This window comes from Pecten maximus, chromosome 4, assembly GCF_902652985.1.
Source record: "Pecten maximus chromosome 4, xPecMax1.1, whole genome shotgun sequence".
NCBI lineage: Eukaryota > Metazoa > Mollusca > Bivalvia > Pectinida > Pectinidae > Pecten > Pecten maximus.
Window position 1 is genome coordinate 25,010,185 of NC_047018.1, and position 22,111 is coordinate 25,032,295.

Consider the following 22,111-nt stretch of genomic DNA (forward strand, 5'->3'; position numbering starts at 1 on the left):
AAATTGTACCATCTATACAAATTCATTTAAAGATTATATTTTAGTGCAACAAAAAAAGACTACTACATAACATCATATGGTTTAAAACTCTTTATCTTTCCACAGAAATGAATTTCCAATAAATCACCAGTCGTTTTAGCTTCCAAGAATAAACATCAATGGACCCTGAAATATTTTATCTGACGCACCTATAAAGGTGACAGGCATTACCACGAGTACCAATGATGATGAAGCTTGGTGCGTTGGGCTAACTTAATGTTGTTGTGTTTTTATGTGAGATACTGATGTATACATTAACACATCCACGGCATACCTTTATTGGACGTGACCAGACACGAGGTTTAATTATTCCACCTTCCTTGTACGACCTATCAGTCAATAAACTAACTGTGATTCGCGTTTTATATAATGGTAATAAGTAACTGATGCCAATTCAAATGGAAATCAGGTGCAGAGCCTAGTTAATACAAACTATCGAATGCAAATGTAGGTTTTTATTTCTCACTCTAACAGTGGTTACCGACAAGTCAGGCTTTATGATGTTTGCATGTTAGGAAATAATTCATTCAGTTTCATCGCAATCAATACAGAACAAAATGTTTATGGTACAGAACTGCAGAAATCCTACAAAACTAGAAATCGAGAGGAATCGTGTAATCCCAGTGATGCTGGGACGCTGCAGATCTTTGTAGAAATAGATTACTGATATTTATCCTATTCAGAATTCACCAAGACTGCTTAGGAACAAACATCGTATCAGTGTAGTAGTAGTCAGTTGCGGTACCAAGCTTTAGCCAAATAAACACACCTGTCTGGTAAAATCATAAGGGCTCCGTTTTTTTATATAACAGATATATATACATTTAACAACTGTGCCACAGGGTTTGTGCTACAGGATTTCTTCCATTGTTTAAACAGATACCAGTCAACATATAAAGCTAAGAAGTACCCGTGGGTTCTGTGAACTTTTCTCCCAATTAAATATATATAATAAATTCACATCATGGTTCTCACCCCTAGCATATTCTACGATTTTTCTATGTAAATCTAAAATCTGCACTAAATTGACATTTGTATGAATGCTTGGCTACAGTCCAGTGATTTGACGACAGAAACGTTCAGTTTGTGAAGGCTCCAGTTATACACAATTTCCTCTAAAACCTTTCTTGTTAAGCCAGCTGTGCAAACTTTTGATTTCTACTTCATTCAACAACATTTAATGAGCTCATATAGTTGACTCAGAATAAATTTAAATATACACCAGATTTGATCAAACAAAACTAATCAGAAATCAACATGCCATGGTGCTAAACAAATTCAGTATAAAATTCAGTCAATTTAAAACAGCACTTCTCCATCACATGATTGTAAACACAAATGTTACTTCAGTATATGCTGCCCCCCTCCCTTTACACGCACATAATCCTAAACATTTATATATAAGTGCACATCCCAATAATGCTGATGTCTCTGCAATCCTCTGTAGCAATGTTAGCTGGGTCTAGTGTGTTTTCCTATAAACAACCAGACAGAGAAATATCAATTTACATAGAAACCCATTATCATTTATCAAAATTCTTATGATATTGCATATAATTCATGATAGTTCTGAGGGTCAAAGACTAAAAAAAAAAGGCAATTTTTCTCACAGATAAATACATTTTGTACTTAAATGCTTATGAAAGTTTTAGCAAAGCCGAAATGTTTCTTTCCAAAAATTTTATACCACATTCTTAACATGTTTGGCCTACCACTATGAATTATAGACCAAATGATAATACTGTTAACCTCCTATGAAGATGCTGCCAAAACCAAAATATTATATTCCATTACATACTATCTAGCCCAGTTGCTCTGACCAATGTGAAGTTATGAGAAGATTGTCCTGGCTTCTGTTATAGACATTTCAGTTCCCCCAGTTGCCAGTATGCTCTGTTAATCTTATCACTGTACATCTCCTGGTGCCAAGACTTTTGAATCTGTTGATGGTTTAAATTATCACCAGTTCTTCACAACACTTAAGAGCAGTACATCTGTTCTTGTGATTTCCACTAACTCTTTGTAGATGAAGTGAAGTCAACCAAAATTTTGCTCCAAAAATTTCCCTGTAAAACCTTATGACTGGAAAAATCATTTTACAAGAAATGTACTATTATTGAGGGAAAATTACATACGGATGCATTTATTCGTAATTGGTGCTGTATAGGCGGTGGAGAAGACCAGTTTAACACAACGTCAGAGACAGTTCTATAATCCACAGACAGCCAAACCAATGGCAGTTCATACCTCAGAGAATTGACCAACAGCAATAACTGGACATAACTTAATATTATAACTGATGGCTAGGTTGTTTACCATAATTACACTTGATGGAGTGCTGCAGGTCAGGCAGCCATTGTTACACAGGAAGATACTTGTTCTTGGTGCAATTAAGCTTTTAAAGAATGAGAAAAAAAAACGTTCCTGTATAGCGCTTTGATAGTTAGGTGTTTAAAGCAAAAAACAGTTACCGTAGTTGTTCTTGGTAGTTGAGCACAGAGAGATAGTTCAAAGAGTGTTGGTGCAAGGGCATGTCACCATAATTGTTCTTGGTACAGTGAAACCTGACTTTACTGACACTGAATTGGATGCAGTCAAAGAGTCTGAATATGACAGTGTGTTGTTAAAGACAGCGATGGTAATTACAGTGAGCATGTCACCATTCTGGTGGATATGGTCGGATGTTACAGGTTAAAGTCAGTGGTCAGATAAGTCAGTAAAGTCAGTGGTCAGATAAGTCAGTAAAGTCAGTGGTCAGTTAAGTCAGTTAAGTCAGTGGTCAGATAAGTCAGTTAAGTCAGTGGTCAGTTAAGTCAGTAAAGTCAGTGGTCAGTTAAGTCAGCTGACGCTAGTTTAAAAATGAGCACAGAGAAATAGCCAATAGACAGGAATTTCCAATCATCAATTGATCAGCTATTTTATTTCTAGTTCCAGATCAACAGCGGCTCAAGCAATGTCTTTCATTGAAGTGCTTTAGTTATGTTTTTTTTTTTTATCTATTATGAATTTGTTGTTTATCAATCTGCAGCATTTTCTACAAGACCAGGCTGTTTGACGCACCATATTCTGTGACTGAATATCTAAATTTATCTGTCAATACCACAGCTGATTTGCATAGTGGCTAGACCAATCTCTGTACATACAAAAAACTGTAAGTAAATTGACAACGATTTGAATATGTGTTTGACAATCTTCAAGATCAAACAACAAATGGAGCCAAATGATTTGATCAAATGTGTACTTCTACAGTATATAACAAAGTTTATCCAATTAAATATGCACTGCTAAGTTAGGCCATTTATTTAATTACATGGAAGAAAAGAGTACAGAAATACCTTTTTATATACCAGTACTTTTTACAGACTGATGTACCAAGTTCTCTCAAGTGTATTTCATTTATACAGTATAAAGCATCACCACCTTTTACTTGTACAGGTTTCACAATGCAGCATTGATGGTTTTTAAAATGAATTATAGAATTAATGATGCTTGATCTATTTTAAAACTGTTAGTCGTGTCCCTTGAGTATATGTACTGTATATTTTTTATACTGGTTCTGTCTGTACACAACACTGGTTTGAGAATACAGGGAGGAAATTGCGCTCTCCCTTCCCCCTCCCAAGCTATGATAACTGGATTAATGGTGAAGATATGAGTGGCGCGTAGAAATCGTCCAGGACCGGCCGGCTGTCGTTGACAGTGGCCGAGGGCTACATTACATATGAATAATTGACTATTTCCAGCAGTTTCACCAAGCTCCTATTTAAATCTACTGATGACATCGGCAAACAGTTAAAACATTATCTATTGGTTGCTTGGTAGTGGCATGGCAATCATGAAAAGGATACATTTAAAAATTTATAAATGACTGCAACATAGAAATGAGAAATATATGCATATTGATGGGATAGTTTAGACATGAATAACCATATAAAATTCAGGAAACTCTGGGAAACACAATACAGAAATTAGCAAAATATGAGAAGATCAATTTTATCCTCCAGCAACCATAACAACAGCATTGGCACAAATGTGTAAATAAAAAAAAACAAACATGTTGGCCAATGTGCTGTCTAGTTTGCATGTTTGTCTTGACAAAGCCAATACACAAAGCAGTGTGCACACTGCACAAATAAGTGCATTTCTCCCGCTTCCTCTTGTACAAATGGCCTTACGATTCCTCAATGTCTTAATGGTGGAAACAATTCACAGGCAGTTTGAATGAATGTCAAGTTGGATGTGTACTCTAATGTTAATTGTAGACCTACTTTGCACCGTTAAACCTGACAGGGCCTCCTAACCGTGATACTATGTCAAACATGACATGCCTTCCTCAGCACCTCTGTGCCTTATGTAATCAGCAGCACTAACTTGCAATCATAAAGCCATGAATACCTTAAGTACCATCTTAATAGTCAGCAATATCATTAAAAACAGTATTTTTGTGTCAAATACATGGAAATGAAACCATGTTTACTGAAAATAATACCTTTACTCATTGCAATTTCCATAAAAACAAACAGGAGAGAAAAAAGAAATAAAATTATACATATTATCTTTGAGTTAAAAAAAACAACCCAGTCAAATCAAACCTATTTAACTTTCATTTCATGCAGTGTTTAACATGTTTGGTGATTATACAACCTATTCTGATGATTGATAAAGGAGACTCATAAAAAAGAAAGACTTGATCATGACAATGAACACCCCTTAGTTGACCTTTGAACTAGCAATCAATACTTTTGTGGTCTGATTTTGAGAACAGTTACTATGATCAATGCCAATTTGTGTTGAAATGTCTAGACAACTTATATACAGAAACATGCAGGGAGTAAATAAACCTACACTTCATTACTTTTTAATTTTACTTAACAGAATTGAATCCCGCAGATATATTATTGCTGGTCTTCGAAGTAAACACAGGATACGCTCGAGTAGACTACATAATATCTAATGAGACTATTTTTCACAGAGACCAACGGCTTCACAATACGTGCATAGATGGTCGAGGTGTTTGTTGAAGTTACCGCTAAGATTTATTTGAATTCAATTATTTCTCCAACATAAAACTTTGTATATCAAAAGGAAAAAAAATTGTTGATATAGTGTACCTACTTCAGAACTGCAGCATCAACTATCCAAGTAACGACTTCAACATAGACCATGAATTTTATCTGCTCACTTCATTACAAGTTAAATTGTAAATGGCCCATGTTATATGAAGCATGCCTGAGCAGTTCACTAATTAATGCACATTCAACATCAAAAACAGAGTTTAAGGCTAAAATGGCATTTAGGAGGAGATTGCCTTCTCTGTAGAGAGTGAACCAGCCAAACCTCGACTATTGTGGTATGTTACAGGACACAATCAAAACAGACACATAATTATCCACCCTGTCCAGAGGTTGTAGTATTTACGGTAAAACGTTTAAAACATATTAACCTTAATCATTATTTGCCTGCCTCCCCGGCATCAAACAATAATTACAACCATGGCACATAAACAGGTCTTTAATCGGGACAATCAGGCAATATCCACTTGTGGTAATTTACATAATTATTCCCTTCTAAAATGCCTAAAATGATGGCCGTACCCACATTTTACAGTGATGACATCAGGATATTGATAGCGACATTTAAATTTCTGCCTATATTGGATTCTAGTCTCAGCTTGCCACCCTAATAGTTAATATTGCTGTCAGATATTGTTTAGCTGTGTTATCTCCAGAAAACTTTATGAAATAACAAAACTTTACCCACATCCACTTTGTATAATTGTAACATTTAATTTACATTTCCCGTTTCCTGTTTGTATCCTGGATATCTTTGGACATGGAAGACAGCATATCTCTTGAAACCTCCCAAAATACTATCCCTCAGAGCAGGTTAAAAGACTCAATTTAAACAATATAGTAAGTGTTTGGATATAAAATGACAGGAGGAAAAAACACTGACATGCTGTCCATAATATGATGGCCATCATATTGTCCATAATATACAACACTAGGGAGTAATGTCCAAGGGTAATTGTTGTATCCTACTAGATACACCAACTCTTTACCATGACACCACTAGGGAGTAATGTCCAAGGGTAATTGTTGTATCCTACTAGTTACACCAACTCTTTACCATGTCACCACTAGGGAACAATGTCCAAGGGTAATTGTTGTATCCTACTAGATACACCAACTCTTTACCATGACACCACTAGGGAGTAATGTCCAAGGGTAATTGTTGTATCCTACTAGATACACCAACTCTTTACCATGGCACCACTAGGGAGTAATGTCCAAGGGTAATTGTTGTATCCTACTACATACACCAACTCTTTACCATGACACCACTAGGGAGTAATGTCCAAGGGTAATAGTTCTATCCCAAGTCAGTCTAATAGTTGGTGTTTAGAGATCACAATGAGAATCAACATCCTTCTATTACTCCCAGTCAGCTTTCACCTGTCAATATTTTAGGACTTTTTCATTAAATTTTAAATACTGAAAGCCATGTTCTACTAGGATATGGCAAGACACTTCTGAAGTCTTATACATTAGCAGTCAAGTAGATTTCAACAAGTGGCTAATGCTGAGTCTGCTAACAAAATCCGACCCGAGAGTGTTCTATGTGATAACAGTTTATTTTTATGAAAATATTTTTATTACAATCAGTAAGTTTTTCTAAGCAATAATCACTTTCAAAGAATATCATCAAAGATGGCACTTCAGAGCTTTGTAAAAAGCACAGTGTTAAAGACTACATGTAACTTTCAAAATTTAATTCATTTCAATGCCATGATACAGTTATGAAAACTTAAATCAAACAAAAGAAAATATCAAATTATATTCCAATGACCACAATGACTGAGGATCAAAGGGTTTTAAGTCATTTGTCCAATACAAAAAAAAAACTGATTTTAATCACTTAATTTTTAATCACTAGCTTAATCACAGCCTATAAAATCAGGCTGGGTTTCTCTATTTAAGATCTACGAATTAAAATCTTGATGTTTTCACCCTGTATGCTTCTGGCTTTCTGTCTTTGATATACTGGTTGCTTAAATTCAATTAGCATTTATTGTAAAGACCTATCATCATGATATAAGTGTTTCTATCTTTTTCCTAATTACTGTTAGTAATTGACCTGGAATTGGCTTACAGACAGAGGTTATACACCTGGATTCCAAAGCGACAGGTAAAAGAGATGTGGTGGATTTTAGTCATTTTCTACATATGTATCATAGAAACTTCCATGTTATACAGAAATAAGGAATGTTTGTCTTCCATACAAGACCAGTTGTGTTGGCAGAGTAAAAAGTTTCTTGACGACCTAATTAATGGGTTTGCTCTTAGTATTTTACCTGGCTATATAGGTAGGGCCACAAACTCGTTTACTTACAATGTATTTGCTACCTGTCATAAAGACCTGACCTATGCATCTATCAAGGAGCCTAGCTTACATCTTTATACAATTTTGTGTATTTCTGCTATCAGTATGTACCACCACAACTGGCATGAAGATTGTGGATCAGGCTGTGTAATACACAGGCTCTCTCTTCACTATATTCACGAGATGTGATGAAATATTGGGATGTATATACATAAAAAAATATCTACTTCCATAATACAGGTTTATTCTCACACATAGATACTACAGATATGTATATCACATACATTAGATGTGTCAAAAACCCACACAAGCATAAATAAAGTATGGGATGTTTATGTTGTTAGTCCACTTATTACATGTAACAGTGAGTCAACATATTGAAATGCTACACTTCACCAGGCGGCTACACTGAAATATTCCCAGATATTATGGGCAGGCAAAGAATATCCCCATTTGTCTTTGCTATTATACAGCTCGTATAATACTTGTCAAAGATTTTACTAGTGCTACACAACATTTAAATTCCATTAGTTTCTTGTAAAAAAAATTTAAAGTTTGTTTTACAATTCCTTCCAGTTTAATTGTACCAAATTAGGATTTTAAAAAAAGACAAAAAATCTCTATTCTCCCATGTGAAAAGAAAACCTTTTACTAAGGTAAACCATGCAGTAAATATTTTTTAATTAAGTTGTTTAAGCCAATTTATCTACAGCAACTAAAAAAGATTTCACACTTGTTCAGATAACACTCTGTAAAAGCCAAAGAAATGTGAAGTTGCCTTGCTTCCCAGAGGTAGATTTAAACGAGATTTATTCAGAAATAACAATAACTTTACACAATACATCAAGGTAGTTGACCTATTCTTCAACTGCTGTGTTATAGGCAATCAGAGGTATGCAGTGACATCCCAACACTGCATGCAATGCCAAGGAGCGAGGACACACAACTCGCTAGTATTCCTGCTGATAATTGCCATTGATCTGACGGTACAAATACCCCAAAACACTTTATATCCTGCTAGGATGAGCTACGCAGATCTAAATAATCAACTGTACACAGATTGTAAAATATTCACTGTAAATGTCCTTTATAAATACTCCTTCCACAAAGCAACTCTTTTTATAGATTGCGACATACCTTCAATATACTGTCACAGTAGCAGTGTAGGATTAATCTCAAAATCAAGAAAGATTTATTGAAATCAATCACAGGGAAAATAGCCTGAATCATAAAAACTCAATGAAAGAGTCTAGCAAGACTGACAGTTCCATTGAACAGGAGATTTCTCCAAGATTCCCAGGCATAGGATCTGATCTGGCCCGGGATGACTAGGGTTCCCCACCCCTTTGAGCTAATGGACAGACAACCATTGTAAGACACTAGTTTAGTAATGTCCATGACAGTTCCTAACATGTTTTCAATTTAGCCAATAAACTGGGACATTCATATCATAAGAAAATATCTGAAAGATCTTACAACAAACACATCTCTTCTCTCCTGAATTTACATTACAAAACACTCTCACTATCCATTTTGCATGCTGTACTAATATAGAGGTTCAGCCATGATCAACAAAGTGAATTAAGTAACAAGCCATGAGATATGCACTCATCCAGAAAAAAACGTGTTGTGAAATCTCATCATACGAAAATGTATGGACAAGCCTTAAAAGTTTGGTGTTACAATATTGTTTATAAAGAAACCAGGCCGTGTTAACTTCAAACTATATAGAGGAAAAGAAAATACTCACATTTTCCATATGAAGACGGAGCAGAAAGATAGAGAGAAGGTGATGAGGTGACCGGTGGTTCACAGAGAGCTACCTAAGGGGGAGAGAACAAGGAACAGCAGCCCACATTAGCAGTAGCACATGCACAGTCAAATCAGCGGCTTGATTGGGCCCCGGTATCCAAACAGTATAGTAGAGAGGAGAGAGTACACACGGCTGCACTGTAAGAGAGTGGTGTTTGGAGTGAGACAGCTCTCTCGTTCCTCAGTGGGCAGCTATCCTAGTCAGCAGCAGCAGCAGCAATACTTGAGTGGCCAGCAGTGTATCTCCCTATTGTCAGGCTCAGTATAGTCTCCACACTTGGGCCAACACCAAAGTACTGCAGCCAGTCCTGTGATCACTTTCCAGGTGACTGCCAGGGAACTACACACACCGGAGACACGGAAAAACCCAGTCCAGGAAATAATACCTTAGTAGCAGCAGAGTGTCAAGCAAGGGAAAGAAAAGAGTCCGGAGTAAAGAGAGAGACTGTCCTGTATCCACCACTAGGATTTAATGTTGTCACCCACTCACTGTGTATAAACCACTATGGCTACCAGAGCTTATTTCCTCGGGGTATTAAGCAGCTATTTATACACGCTAGACATTCTCTCAGAATGTGCACTCTTCTTTACATATATGTATATATATATATATATATAGTGGCATGTGTGAAATGTAATGTATAGACTAATGTTAAAATTGTATTCACTTCATATCTCTCTATTCAGTGAGAAGCCGTCCTGTATAGAACCATTTCAAATCACTCAACCTTAAACAAGTAGAGAAGGCAAAAGCCTTTGGATGGGTTTGTCAACCCAGTCCATGATATTTTTTCTCTTTATTGAATTGTGATTATAACTGGTGACAGTTAAACCAGTAACCAATGACATCAGGACATGTGTATAATATCGGTAAATGGCCCACCCCCTCATCTTTCAGTGTAGGGGACAAGTTTTTAGGGCACGCTGAAATGATTATCTTTATTTAACATCTCCATATTAAGTCCGCAAAGCTAGCCCAGCTGGTAGTTAATGACTACTTAATAGTCAGGCTAGGACTTTTTAGTCCTTGCAGAGGAGAGTTTGACCCTTTCATGCCTACTGACCACAATCAGACAACCCAAATTAGGTTATTAGTAGAGTCCAAAGTGGATACAGGAGGTGTGACAAGGTTTACCTATTAATTGCTTCGATCAGGACTGAACTTGTTCTGGTGTGATTTCTATTGATCTTTTCACCCGAGAGCTTCACCAAAGTAGTACACATACATACTTTTAATTATAAAATATCATTTATCCATTTAGACTACCTACTGGGTGAAAATTGGCTGCCGCCAGGTAAGCTAGGTGTATGTAATTACAGGTTTATCACAGGTAAAACACGGCCTACTTCATAAACATGTTAGGGCGAAAAAAGGAGAGGAAAAAAACGTTAATTGCTTTTACCTAATTCATCATAATATCTAAATCTAGCTTGAAAACCTACTAAAACTTGGAGTATAACAAAATAGAATATGACTTCTATAACAGGATCATACACACTTAAATTTTTTTATACAATCTGAACATTTGAGTAGAGCTTTATCGAAAGTTTTTGAAGAAAGCATTTTTTTTTCTTCAATGAAATGCAATGGAAGATTTAGTGGATAGAGGAAACAATTAAAATTTGAGAAAAAATATTTCAATCAACACATTATTGACATTAGATCCTATAACTTAAGCATAAACACATGACACATATAAAATACTATGGCCTTTCAAAATACCACTTGTTACCGAGTCCATTGGTATGGTAAGGGTTCAACACAGATTTCAGTGTTAGAATGGCTCCATAGATCTCTTGATGTGTCAAGCAATATTTTATTTTACAAATGTTTTATCTGTTTAAAATACAATTTCATTCATTAGACATGTAAATTGCAAAATTTTTGATCCAATTTCTAAGAGAAGTATTAATGTTGTGGAATCTGACCCAAGATAATTAAAAAAAAAAATACATCATTTGCTATCATTTTTATTATCATTTTAAATAAAGACATAAATGTCCTGTGAATGAAAAATATCAGACAAATTCTGAAGCTGTCCATGCAAGACGGTTATGTTTGGTTTGGGTTTTATCATGCAGTTTCACACCGAGATGTCACGTAAAAACAAAGCTCATTTCAGGTGTACATGACAAGAAAGACCAGTACATCAAGGACATTACATAAAGCAAATGTTTTATGAATATTGGAAATGATATCTAGGCCCCATCTGGTGTGCAAATACTGGAATCTCCCGGATACACCAATAATATGAGGTTTTGTCAGCACCAGCAGGTTCCTAGAAACCTGATAGGCACATGGGCATTAGACAACTTTTCTTCCTAGCATCTTCTCTGACTCCAGTACAGCAGCATAAAATCTAGATAGCAGACTGACCCTCAAAGCCACAAATTTCCATAATGGACCCTACAATCTATTGATCAGGGTCATGGTTATGTGTGGGATAGGGGAATCAGGGCAAGTAACTTGTGTACCCAGCTCTCACACTTGTATAAACACTATTCCCCACCAAATTCCATCATCTCAGCATCCATGACCAAATACTTTCTACTCTATATAAACAAGCCTTACTTTGTTTAATAAAAAATATAAATGGGAGCATGGCTTGTTCTCTGGCAGAATTTGTACTCCACCGATCATTAATATCTCACCAAAGACTACCATAAAATCTGATTCACTGCAAGAACCCAAGGGACCGATAGCTATCAGACCAAGTTGACAAGCGCTCTGGATGCATGTGAAAAACATACTACAATCCAGAGCAATCTGTGAATAAAACAGCAGTCCGCACAGGACCGAGCAGCGTCGTTCATATCACCGATGAACATCAGCAGATAACATTTTTACAACATAATTTTTATATGATCGTTATTCCAAGGTCAATTTTTTTTAATACTCTTTTTCAAAATCTTGTGTGTTTTTTTTAAATCAATCTGAACTAGTATTGCTGGTGAATGCACCAAATTATTCTTTCCTTAACTAGATAGATATTAACAAGTCAACATGGCCATGTTGAAGACATGTTGAAGACATTTTAAGTGTGACTTTATGTTGTTTTGATCAGCCAGTCAGTGCACTGATGGTAGATATCCCAATCATACCACAGCTCCTTTAAACTTGTATCTACTAGCAGAATCTATACTGCTATGTTATAAGCACTCCCTTGGATACAATCACAGCATTTTTCATTTTCTTCCACAACAATTTGAACGCATGTTATTCTGAATTCTATGTTTTAAATTATCATAGGGCCGTTGATTTACGCCACACACTGACATAGTAATTTCAGTTTTGCTTCCTGTTATAAATGGATGATGAATCATGAAATCTGGTTAAATCGAAAACGATTTCAGCAATACACAGTAACTATAAAACTGACTCTAACTCTGAAGGCAGTAGGAGTTATCCCCCTTAAATCAATCAAATCCATGGATATTTAACACCTAATGTCACAGGGCCTGAAGCAAGATTCAAGCACATTATATATATGTTGCAAAGAGGGGAGCATGAATCAAATTTAAATAAACCCATATAATGACACATGTTATAAAGATATCACTTTGTAAATTGGTCTTCTTTGTATAATTCATTTCAATTAAATTTAAAGAACAGAATAATCAAATAAAGGCCATATAATTATTAAGTAGAATTCTATGATTTGGACAGTTTTATACTGTAACCATCATAAAGAATTATTATTTTCAGTTAACAATGACTAAATTCCATTCCAAAGAAATTGTTATATCTTATCTTGATTCATGAAGTTGACCATAAAAAAATTCTAAAACCATTCACAAGTATTTCCTTGGTATAAACATAGTACCGACTATCTTTACTGGGTGTCCATGGATATTTCAGAGACATATGATATTTAATCCAATACTTGATAAGAATGAACATTGATTCAATACATCAGGATAGCCAATTGATGTTCCAACAGCTGGATAAAGGTGTAAAATCCAAACATGCATTGTTCTGAAACTGAATACCCATTGTGAAATAGATATCCTGCCTGCCATTACCTCTTGTTTATATCCTATCTTTAATATGCTTTATTGATTTTTGATGTGTTTTAGCCCTATAATGTATGGTCACAGGTAGCTCAAAGCCTGGTAGATTACACCAGTAACGGGCATGTGATCGTCTTATCTAGCATGTTCTTTTTAGATATCAATGTAGATGGTAATGACTACATGATACTTTCACTTTACCAGTAGTTTGCATTGGTAAGTGAAAATATTGGCAGGAACTCAAAGCGATCTGTAAAAAATCTTTTCCTCATCAAACTACCATGTCAAGATCAATGTATCAATTATCATCCGGCTCGTAAAACGGCATGGTGTCACACCTACATCTTTCAATTGCCTGCAGTAAATGAAGCTGGTGTAACTGTTCCACTGAAATATTGATGCATGTATTTAAAGGGAACACCATATATACACTAGGGTGCCAAATCCAATCTCAATTCAATATCTAATAAATCATAGGGGTGCTTATAACATTAACTCTCAATTGATTTTTGTATGAGGAGAGTGAGAGAGTTGGACAAATTTACAATAGCCTACCGATTGCAGCTTAATAAGAAATTTTGTAATTCCACTATCAAACTAACCACGAAATAGATATAATTCACAATAGACCTCCAGGGCACAAAGCAATTTTTGTGAATCCCCGTTATGCAAACTTTATCATATTAATTTCCTGGCTGTGTCAAAATTTGACCAGTAGCCCTGAAGCTGATTAGATTAGGATAAGGGACAAAGGCAGAGTAATTAAATTGTATCTAAACAGCTGCTTTTAGATCTAGCCTTGGGATAGCTTACCGATACTGTCTCCAACAGTGTACCAACAGCTCATTCTCTTTCCAAGGTCATTCTAAGCAAATAAATGTATTCATCATCCAACTTTACCATAAACAGTTTATCTTACCACTTTTGATTAAACTTGAGATCTTGAAATCACTTGACATACCTTCTTACTCCTCAGAATGGATAGATTTCTATGTAGACTTAGCACTGTTGATTTTCTATGCTCTAAGTTTGGTTCTATGTTGATGCAGCTGAAACTAATACCTGTACAATCATTATTTCTCTTATGTTCTCCAATGAAAGAAGTAAGTTGTATATAACAGCCAAAGGCATTTCTCTAATTAAAGATGTATAGAAACAGAACCAATGGACAGAGAAAAGCAGTACTTTGTTGATTATCCGTTGTTGTAACTTTGGTGATGAAATAGATAAAATCTCCAATAAGTTACAGCTGTTCCGACAGGACTGCTCATCACAACATTTCCTGTAGGACAGGCTATACACATCAATCATCCACACCCGCCATCAAATAGTTACAATATACAACCAATCAAACAGCCAGCGGTATACTGGTAACTCCAGCCAATCAAAAATTCATAAAAAGTGGAGTTTTGAAAAAATGATTCTTTCGGATACTAATAATCTTTACAACTAGAATGTATGCATTAGGTTGTGTCAGAACTTATATGCGTGTATTAAGCCTCAGTTTTAGGAAATAAAGTAATTAATTGCGTGTGGACACCAATTGACTTGATTAACAACAGGCCTGTGGTGAAGAATACTGTTAGAAGTCTACAGTATTTAAACAATACGGAACCCACAAAATAAACACATGGTCTTTTTTTTTTAAATAGTCCCACATCATGTAGACCAGTAACATAGATAACAGATTTTAATTGTTTATCCTCTAACGAACAAACCTTTGGGTCTAGTTGATGACAGAATTATTTGATCTCTGTTGGTGCGAGCCAAGTTATTGATGACAATAACGAAGCAAAGCAGTAAAATGAACATTAATTTGCCATGAAAGACTACCTGACAGGAGTTTTGAATTGAAACGCTATACCTTGCCCCTGATCATGACAAAAATCTATAAAAGGCTTCCATAGCAACAGCTAATGTTTGGTGCAATGTTTGATGTCACCAGTGTGATTTTGCCGAAATGGCCAGCCATGTTGATCTAGGTTTGTTTTCTACTTTAGGTAAATCAATATTTGGGAGCGTGTGGTGGGCACTATATCATAGGCTATATACCTGTATCCCTGAACCTGTCCTGTCCTGATCAATGGGCGACAATTTTAAAAAGGCAAACATTGGAACGTTTTCGTTTTACACTTTACAGCACATGGTTGTCTCTTGCTAAAACTGGATTTGAATAGTTTACACAGTCCACTATTCTACATAAAGGTCTCAATACTTGTTTGACTAAGTAATGAAATGTGGGACGCTTAATAAATCATTCTCTCGAGTTTTAGGTTACAAGGGTGGGTTTAAATCAAGCCTAAAGGGAGAGTCTTATTCCTTTACTCTACATGATGTAGTGAATAGGGACACCTCCACTTGTCATCTATACCCACCTTGTCCGTTCTAAAGACATCACTGCTCGTATTGTACCGCACGAGCAGGATTCTCGATGGGATCGAAATATATCTGTGGAAGTGAAAATTGGGTGATATACACCAGAATGTAATGAGTCAATCATTACACAAATTTATTTTACAATTTGAAATTATGATTTGATCATATATGCTGCCCGAAAGAAAATGCATTTAGATGTACTTAATGAAAACTTAAAAACACAAATAAAGCTGCAGTAAGGGTCAATTAGACATTCTGAACAAATGAAATTTGAATAACAATTTTGAATAACAGTTTTTTTGACCGAGACAAAATACAAAGGAATGATTTTGTTGTCTCCTTAACTGTACTGAATTCACTCTACTTTGTTATTATACCTCCAATTCCTCCATTGTTTAAGCTGGCTTGGTCCAATAAACCTCTTTAGCATGGAAACCTACTCTCACATATTCATTCTTTAAACCCACTCTTTCCTGAACGTGGTTATCTCCCTTGTAATAAGGTAAATATACTTACAACTTTTTAGCATCCCTAGGACAGTTATTTTCTAAGTGGATTGGTTTTAAATCATATTGGTTTTCAATCACATGTTCACACATTTTCTTATGCCAAGTTTAATTGGCTGCTATAGGAGATTGTCAGTGGTATTTACTCGGAATTTGTAGCTGCCAATGTATTTTTATAGACCAAATAAAATTACTTCCATGACATATCTTACGAAATATCTACAAGTACAAAACTCTCAAGTATTCAAAACACAGTTAACACCCATTCTCTGTTTTACATTCTTATGGGAAAACATACACAGCTTAGCTCGATCTTGAAGTAGGCTTACAAGAAAACAATTACACAGCATATCTGGAAACCTGGCTAAACTAGAAGTTATGAACAAAACAGTGAGGGTACTTAACCAAATATGATTATTTTGAGAAGAGGTTATCTAACAAAACAGGGATGATAGAGGGATACAATCTTATAAAGTAGAGAAAATTCCTCTTGACGAAGGCCATAATGACCCCCTCCCCTCTTTAACTGCTTACAGATAACAGTGGCACAACCTAAGGTAAAAAGAACAGTCTAGATCAGCACCTTATCTAAATTATACATAACCTATGACTTTGCATGGTCTCTGGGAGGATATGTCCAATTCCAGTAGATTCCAAAGTTTCAAACTTAGGGGCTGGTAGCCAGTCTAGAATCTAACTGACAATCTCTACATCCATCTACTTATCAGCCTTAAGTATTGTTGTTCTTCATCAGGGCGGCTCAATTAACAAAGACCTTTAACAAGCAAGAATTTTGATTGGCTTGTTGATATATATCTGGGAAATAAAGATGGCTGCTCTGAACTAACGCAGCTTTGGCCAAGATGGCTGCGCTCATTTATCTGCAGCTTTGGCTAAAGAAATCAAAGAGGGACTGTGTTATTTTTTTTAAACTTCAAAGCCGTTTTAAGTGAATGGGAACAGTTTACACTGAAAACATTTTCATCATGTCGTGCCCTGTGTTATAAGCAAAGCTGAAGCCTTAACCCAAAGACATGCAGGAGATTATTAGTAACAAGTGTCAGCTAATTGGTAGCATCAGATTGAATTAAATTTATCAGACAGGTGTTAATACCGAATGTGACCAAATTTGTTACCAGCACCACAATTTAATAAATCCTAACAAAATAATTTCAATAGGAGAAACTTCAATATCCCAGAATGTTTTCTGCAATGTTAACCGAGAATGTTTTATTTCAATGTTAAATCTTTATATGCAAATCATTCCAGAAATCTCTCTTGCTTTATTGGACACTAGGGAATCTGTCAATTGGCAGCTCTTCAATCTTTTAACATTTCATGTTTTTGACATTCACAAGTTGATGAAGAAAATTTATTGATCTCATCTTCGAGCTAGTTTGTCATTCCAATTTAACTCTCTCCTTTCCCTACGAAATAAGAATCAACCAAAGATTAAGGGATTAGGAAAAATGTTTTAACTTTTAGAAATCAGGAAATTGGAAAACTACTGGCAATGAAAGATCAGAATTTTTTTTGACAATACATCCTTACATAACTTTCACACATAAACCAACAGCTAGCAGAAATTCAGCTTGGAATCACCTTGAAATTATCATCCGTCAAGAAGAAATAATAATAGTGGTTTACAGCTACATAACAGCTGATTTATCATTTAGTTGTAGGATTTGTGTTCTTCCACATAAATCTGCCATAATTATTTTGTAAAGTAATAAATGATCCATAAGGTATGTAGAGTCAGCTGTGCGTACCTAATGTCCGTACAGACTGAGGGGCATCCCATTGCTGGAAAACCATCAGGCTCTCACACCTGCCACCCATCCTGATCAATACTAGTAATTATGTATGCTTTTTTCTAATTGCCCAAGGTCTATTTACACAGTTATACCCAATTCTAATCAATATTGAGAATAATGGACTACACAAAATGTAAAAGTTTCTACTTCAGGTAAAACAGACTACACAATACAAAGATAAAGCCCTTGTTTAGTTGTATCATATTTCATCCTTTTTTCATTTGAATGATTCCATAAAATTCAGTCGAATGAACATCAAATATCATGTAATTAGAAGTGTTGTCCTCAAACAGAGTTCACTGGACATATTGCAGCTGTTTTGTTGGATCACTTTTGTTTCTTGCTTCACTTTCCAGCTTACTCAGTACCCTCACATTTATAATTCAATAATCAATATGTTTTGTGTAACATGCTGCATTAATATTTAAATTCATTACTTTAATGAAAACCCATTTGATATTTAATTCGATAGCTCCATGACATCACTGGTAATTTCAAAGCAGGTAAAATTATATCAGAGAAAGAAAATATTAATTAGTATTGATCGTAATATGCAATTTGTCTATATTGAATTAGGACATTATCAGCTTACATGACCAAAATCAGTACTCTTACAACAGAATAATTTTCAATGACCCAACAACTGAATACAATTATAATAAAATACTGGCGTTGTACTTAACACCAACTGATTTAGTTTTCAACAGTAATAATATTAGTTTTAATCCACCATCATGTATTATATATATCCTATAGGGCATAATTGGTCTGGCACATTATCGGAACCATGACATTTCAGTGGCTAGTGTCCAGTACTGACCACCGAGACACAGCTGGAAGGTCACTCATGTGGTCAGCATCAGATAAAGGTCCCATAAAGATCTGACCAATCCTAGGCCAGATAGTATGGATTATTGATGTTTTCAGCTGGAGGGCCAGGACGGCTATTATATGTCTACCCTTCTGTTGACAGTCAAAGCAATGACTAAACAAACACTGGAAACTCGAGCTTCACCAGTTAAATCCATCAACTTTTTTTTTAATTTTCTGAAAATGTTTCAATCATGAAGCTATTTTGGCTTTGATGAAATCTTGTGTTGATGCATATATATGGGACTATGGGTCAACTTCACAATCAAAGAAAATGTAATCACTGGTTGTGTGGTAAATCTCCATAAGGTTTGATATCCATCAATTTCACTATACGAAAATGTAACTGAAAATTTTGTGGTAAATCTTCCAAAGATTTGATATCCATCAATTTCACTCTGTGAAAATGTAACTGAAAATGTTATGGTAAAACTTCCAAAGATTTCAAAACAAAATTCATTTATGAAAGTGAAAAAAACCCAGATCTGTTGTCTCTTGAAAATTTTCAATGATAGACAAATTTCTATCATGCAATCTTTTAGAATATTCATAAGATACAGAAATTAAAACAATATAACAATAAAAAAAACATTAAATAGAAGAGAAAAATACACCTGTGAATATATTTATAAATACTAAAAATATCTACATACAAAATACGCAAGAAAAGCCACAGTAAACAATAGTGGGTATTTGAGATATTCAGCAGTGTCCAAAAGACAATAATAACCATTACAAGCAGGAACAAGGCAGCATGCTCTTATGAATGATGTGTAAAACTACTATAGTACACATAGCAAGATCTATTTATTAGGCATATAAATGAAGAACGTCAATGAAAGCGACACGTCATGTTTGAGGTAAACACAAGGTCTAATATCAGGTACATAATCATAATGGTGGCCTTACATTACTGACAGACATTGTACAGTAAACAGTCGGGTGGATGGCAGATCTATAACCCTAGGACGAGTCAAGCCACATAATTCTGGGTTACTCTTACAGTTTATACACGTCGCATCCTGTTCAGGTCTAAAAATGACTTGTATGAGAATTGAAATTGACTATTGTAAAATTGCGCAATACCGGATTCTAGAATATATATAATGTATATATAATTCACATGTGTTGTTGAATATCATTGGAGAAAACCGGTATAGGGAGTGACTGTATGAAATAACAGTAATAATCAGATTAGCTATCTAGTCTTTCAAGACATCTTGTATGCTATGTAAATGGTTGTGATATGAGATGAGAAAATGTCAATAAGATATTAATTGATTAGAAAAGGCTTTCTGTATGCATGTACATAGACTCTTTTTTTTTTTTTTTTTTTCCCTCACTTCCAGATTTCCACACTTTTGGACAACTCCTAGAAGGACAAAACAGCTGTTCATTTCTATATTTAAAATCACTTATACAGTATTTCTTTGTACCAAATTCCTATTTAAAGTGGCTATCCATTTGTGCCATTTGTCCTTCAAAGCAGCCGCAATCAGGTCCAATTGGCTGTGTAGACATTACACTTTTTGTATAAATAAAACTCAATAGGAATAATTACTGTAGTGCCTGCTATGCATAATCATCTAACATGACCTTTCCAGCTACAGTCAGCAACTACCAACTCGACATTTTCCTCTCCATCGGTTTCTCTCTCCATTAAAGTATTATTTTGATCTACCAGTTTTTAACCTTGTTAGGTCTTTAAGATGTTACTATATATTGACCCTTGCTATAATCTAACCTTCATTCATATGAAATCATATTATTTCATTTGACATGAGAATGTATAATAAGATAGTACACCATACTTGGTACGTGTAAAACCCCTCTGTTCCCAACCATGGATGCAGGATGGGTATTATAATAATCCTATGACACATTTCCTGATTAGAGTTTATCAGGACCGACACACTTGCTGCGATTTCCTTCCTCTCCATAGTCCAGTTATCCTGTCCCTGTAATTCCTCATACTCGACAACATGCAGATTATACACACGTATACAAACCACTTGAAATCACAACTTTTGTTTACCCATAGTTTGAATATGTTTGATACTTGATAGCAACACTGTTTTTCCTTAAAACAAACTATCTAACTATACACAACCACATCCACACACTAAATTTGTGTAGATTTAAAAAAAAAGTTGATCCAAATTAGTGCTGTTTCTCTATCATTACTTCGCTTTACACCCCATGTAACATCACATCTCCCTCTTAAGTTCCCATTTACTCTACATGTAGTTCATTACTTTTGCTTCCCTGAGATATCCCGTTCCTCCCCCCTACCCATTCCCTGAGATATCCCGTTCCTCACCCCTACCCATTCCCTGAGATATCCCGTTCCTCACCCCTACCCATTCTCTGAGAAATCCTGTTCCTCCCCCCTACCCATTCCCGGAGATATCCCGTTCCTCACCCCTACCCATTCTCTGAGAAATCCTGTTCCTCACCCCTACCCATTCCCTGAGAAATCCCGTTCCTCCCCCCTACCCATTCCCTGAGAAATCCCGTTCCTCCCCCCTACCCATTCCCTGAGAAATCCCGTTCCTCCCCCCTACCCATTCCCTGAGAAATCCTGTTCCTCCCCCCTACCCATTCCCTGAGAAATCCTGTTCCTCCCCCCTACCCATTCCCTGAGAAATCCCGTTCCTCACCCCTACCTATTCCTAAAATCCTCTCCCTCTAAATCAATGAAGACCTTTACCTTCATGTTGAAATCATCAATTCTAATATCTTGGATACCACCAGAGACAGGCCTTGTCGATGTGGTGTACAGTCTTGTCTACCTGTGCAATATTTTGAATTTTACCCTTAAGGATTGTGAGAATCAATATTTCTGGGGGATTTATACCCTTATCAGTATTGATTGTATGGGAACTCTCTCCTACTCAATGTGGGTATGTCACTTGTACAACAGAAGGTTATTGCTTCGCACCCCATACCCGTCTCTCTTTGCCAGGAGATAGACAATGGCCCTTGATCCCTCGGGCTGACACGCCATATATCAGTTCTAAATCTTTCTTTGAAAGTGTGATTAACCGATATAAAAATCCATGGCAAAAAATCAATCTGCAATTTAAGTCAATTTTGTTTTGCAACTCTACAATGGACAGTCCAAGTTATTACACCAATGCACCGCTGATAAATACTTGAGAAATTTGTATGTGAGTAGATAAAAGTACCTTAATAGGGATATCACTTTTCATGGGTAGAAAATAGAAATATACACAATAGATCAGGGCTGAGTCAGTCCACTGCACAATCAAGTTGTAAATCTTACTCAATACAACCTCA

The 22,111-nt window shown here is 35.7% G+C and overlaps 1 protein-coding gene across 10 annotated transcripts in view; it reads right to left on the reverse strand.

Moving 5' to 3' along the window:
* Positions 1–22,111, reverse strand: part of LOC117325593 (polypyrimidine tract-binding protein 3-like) — a 141,404-nt gene that overhangs the window by 34,785 nt on the left and 84,508 nt on the right. The window contains exon 1 of one of the 10 annotated variants that reach the window (XM_033881937.1): positions 9,173–9,704. The exons of the other annotated variants lie outside the window; for them this stretch is intronic. Within the exon in view, the coding sequence (XP_033737828.1) occupies positions 9,173–9,181 (9 nt within the window). The 5' untranslated portion in view covers positions 9,182–9,704. Of the gene's footprint in view, positions 1–9,172; positions 9,705–22,111 lie in introns of those variants that run through there. 10 annotated transcript variants of the gene reach the window in all.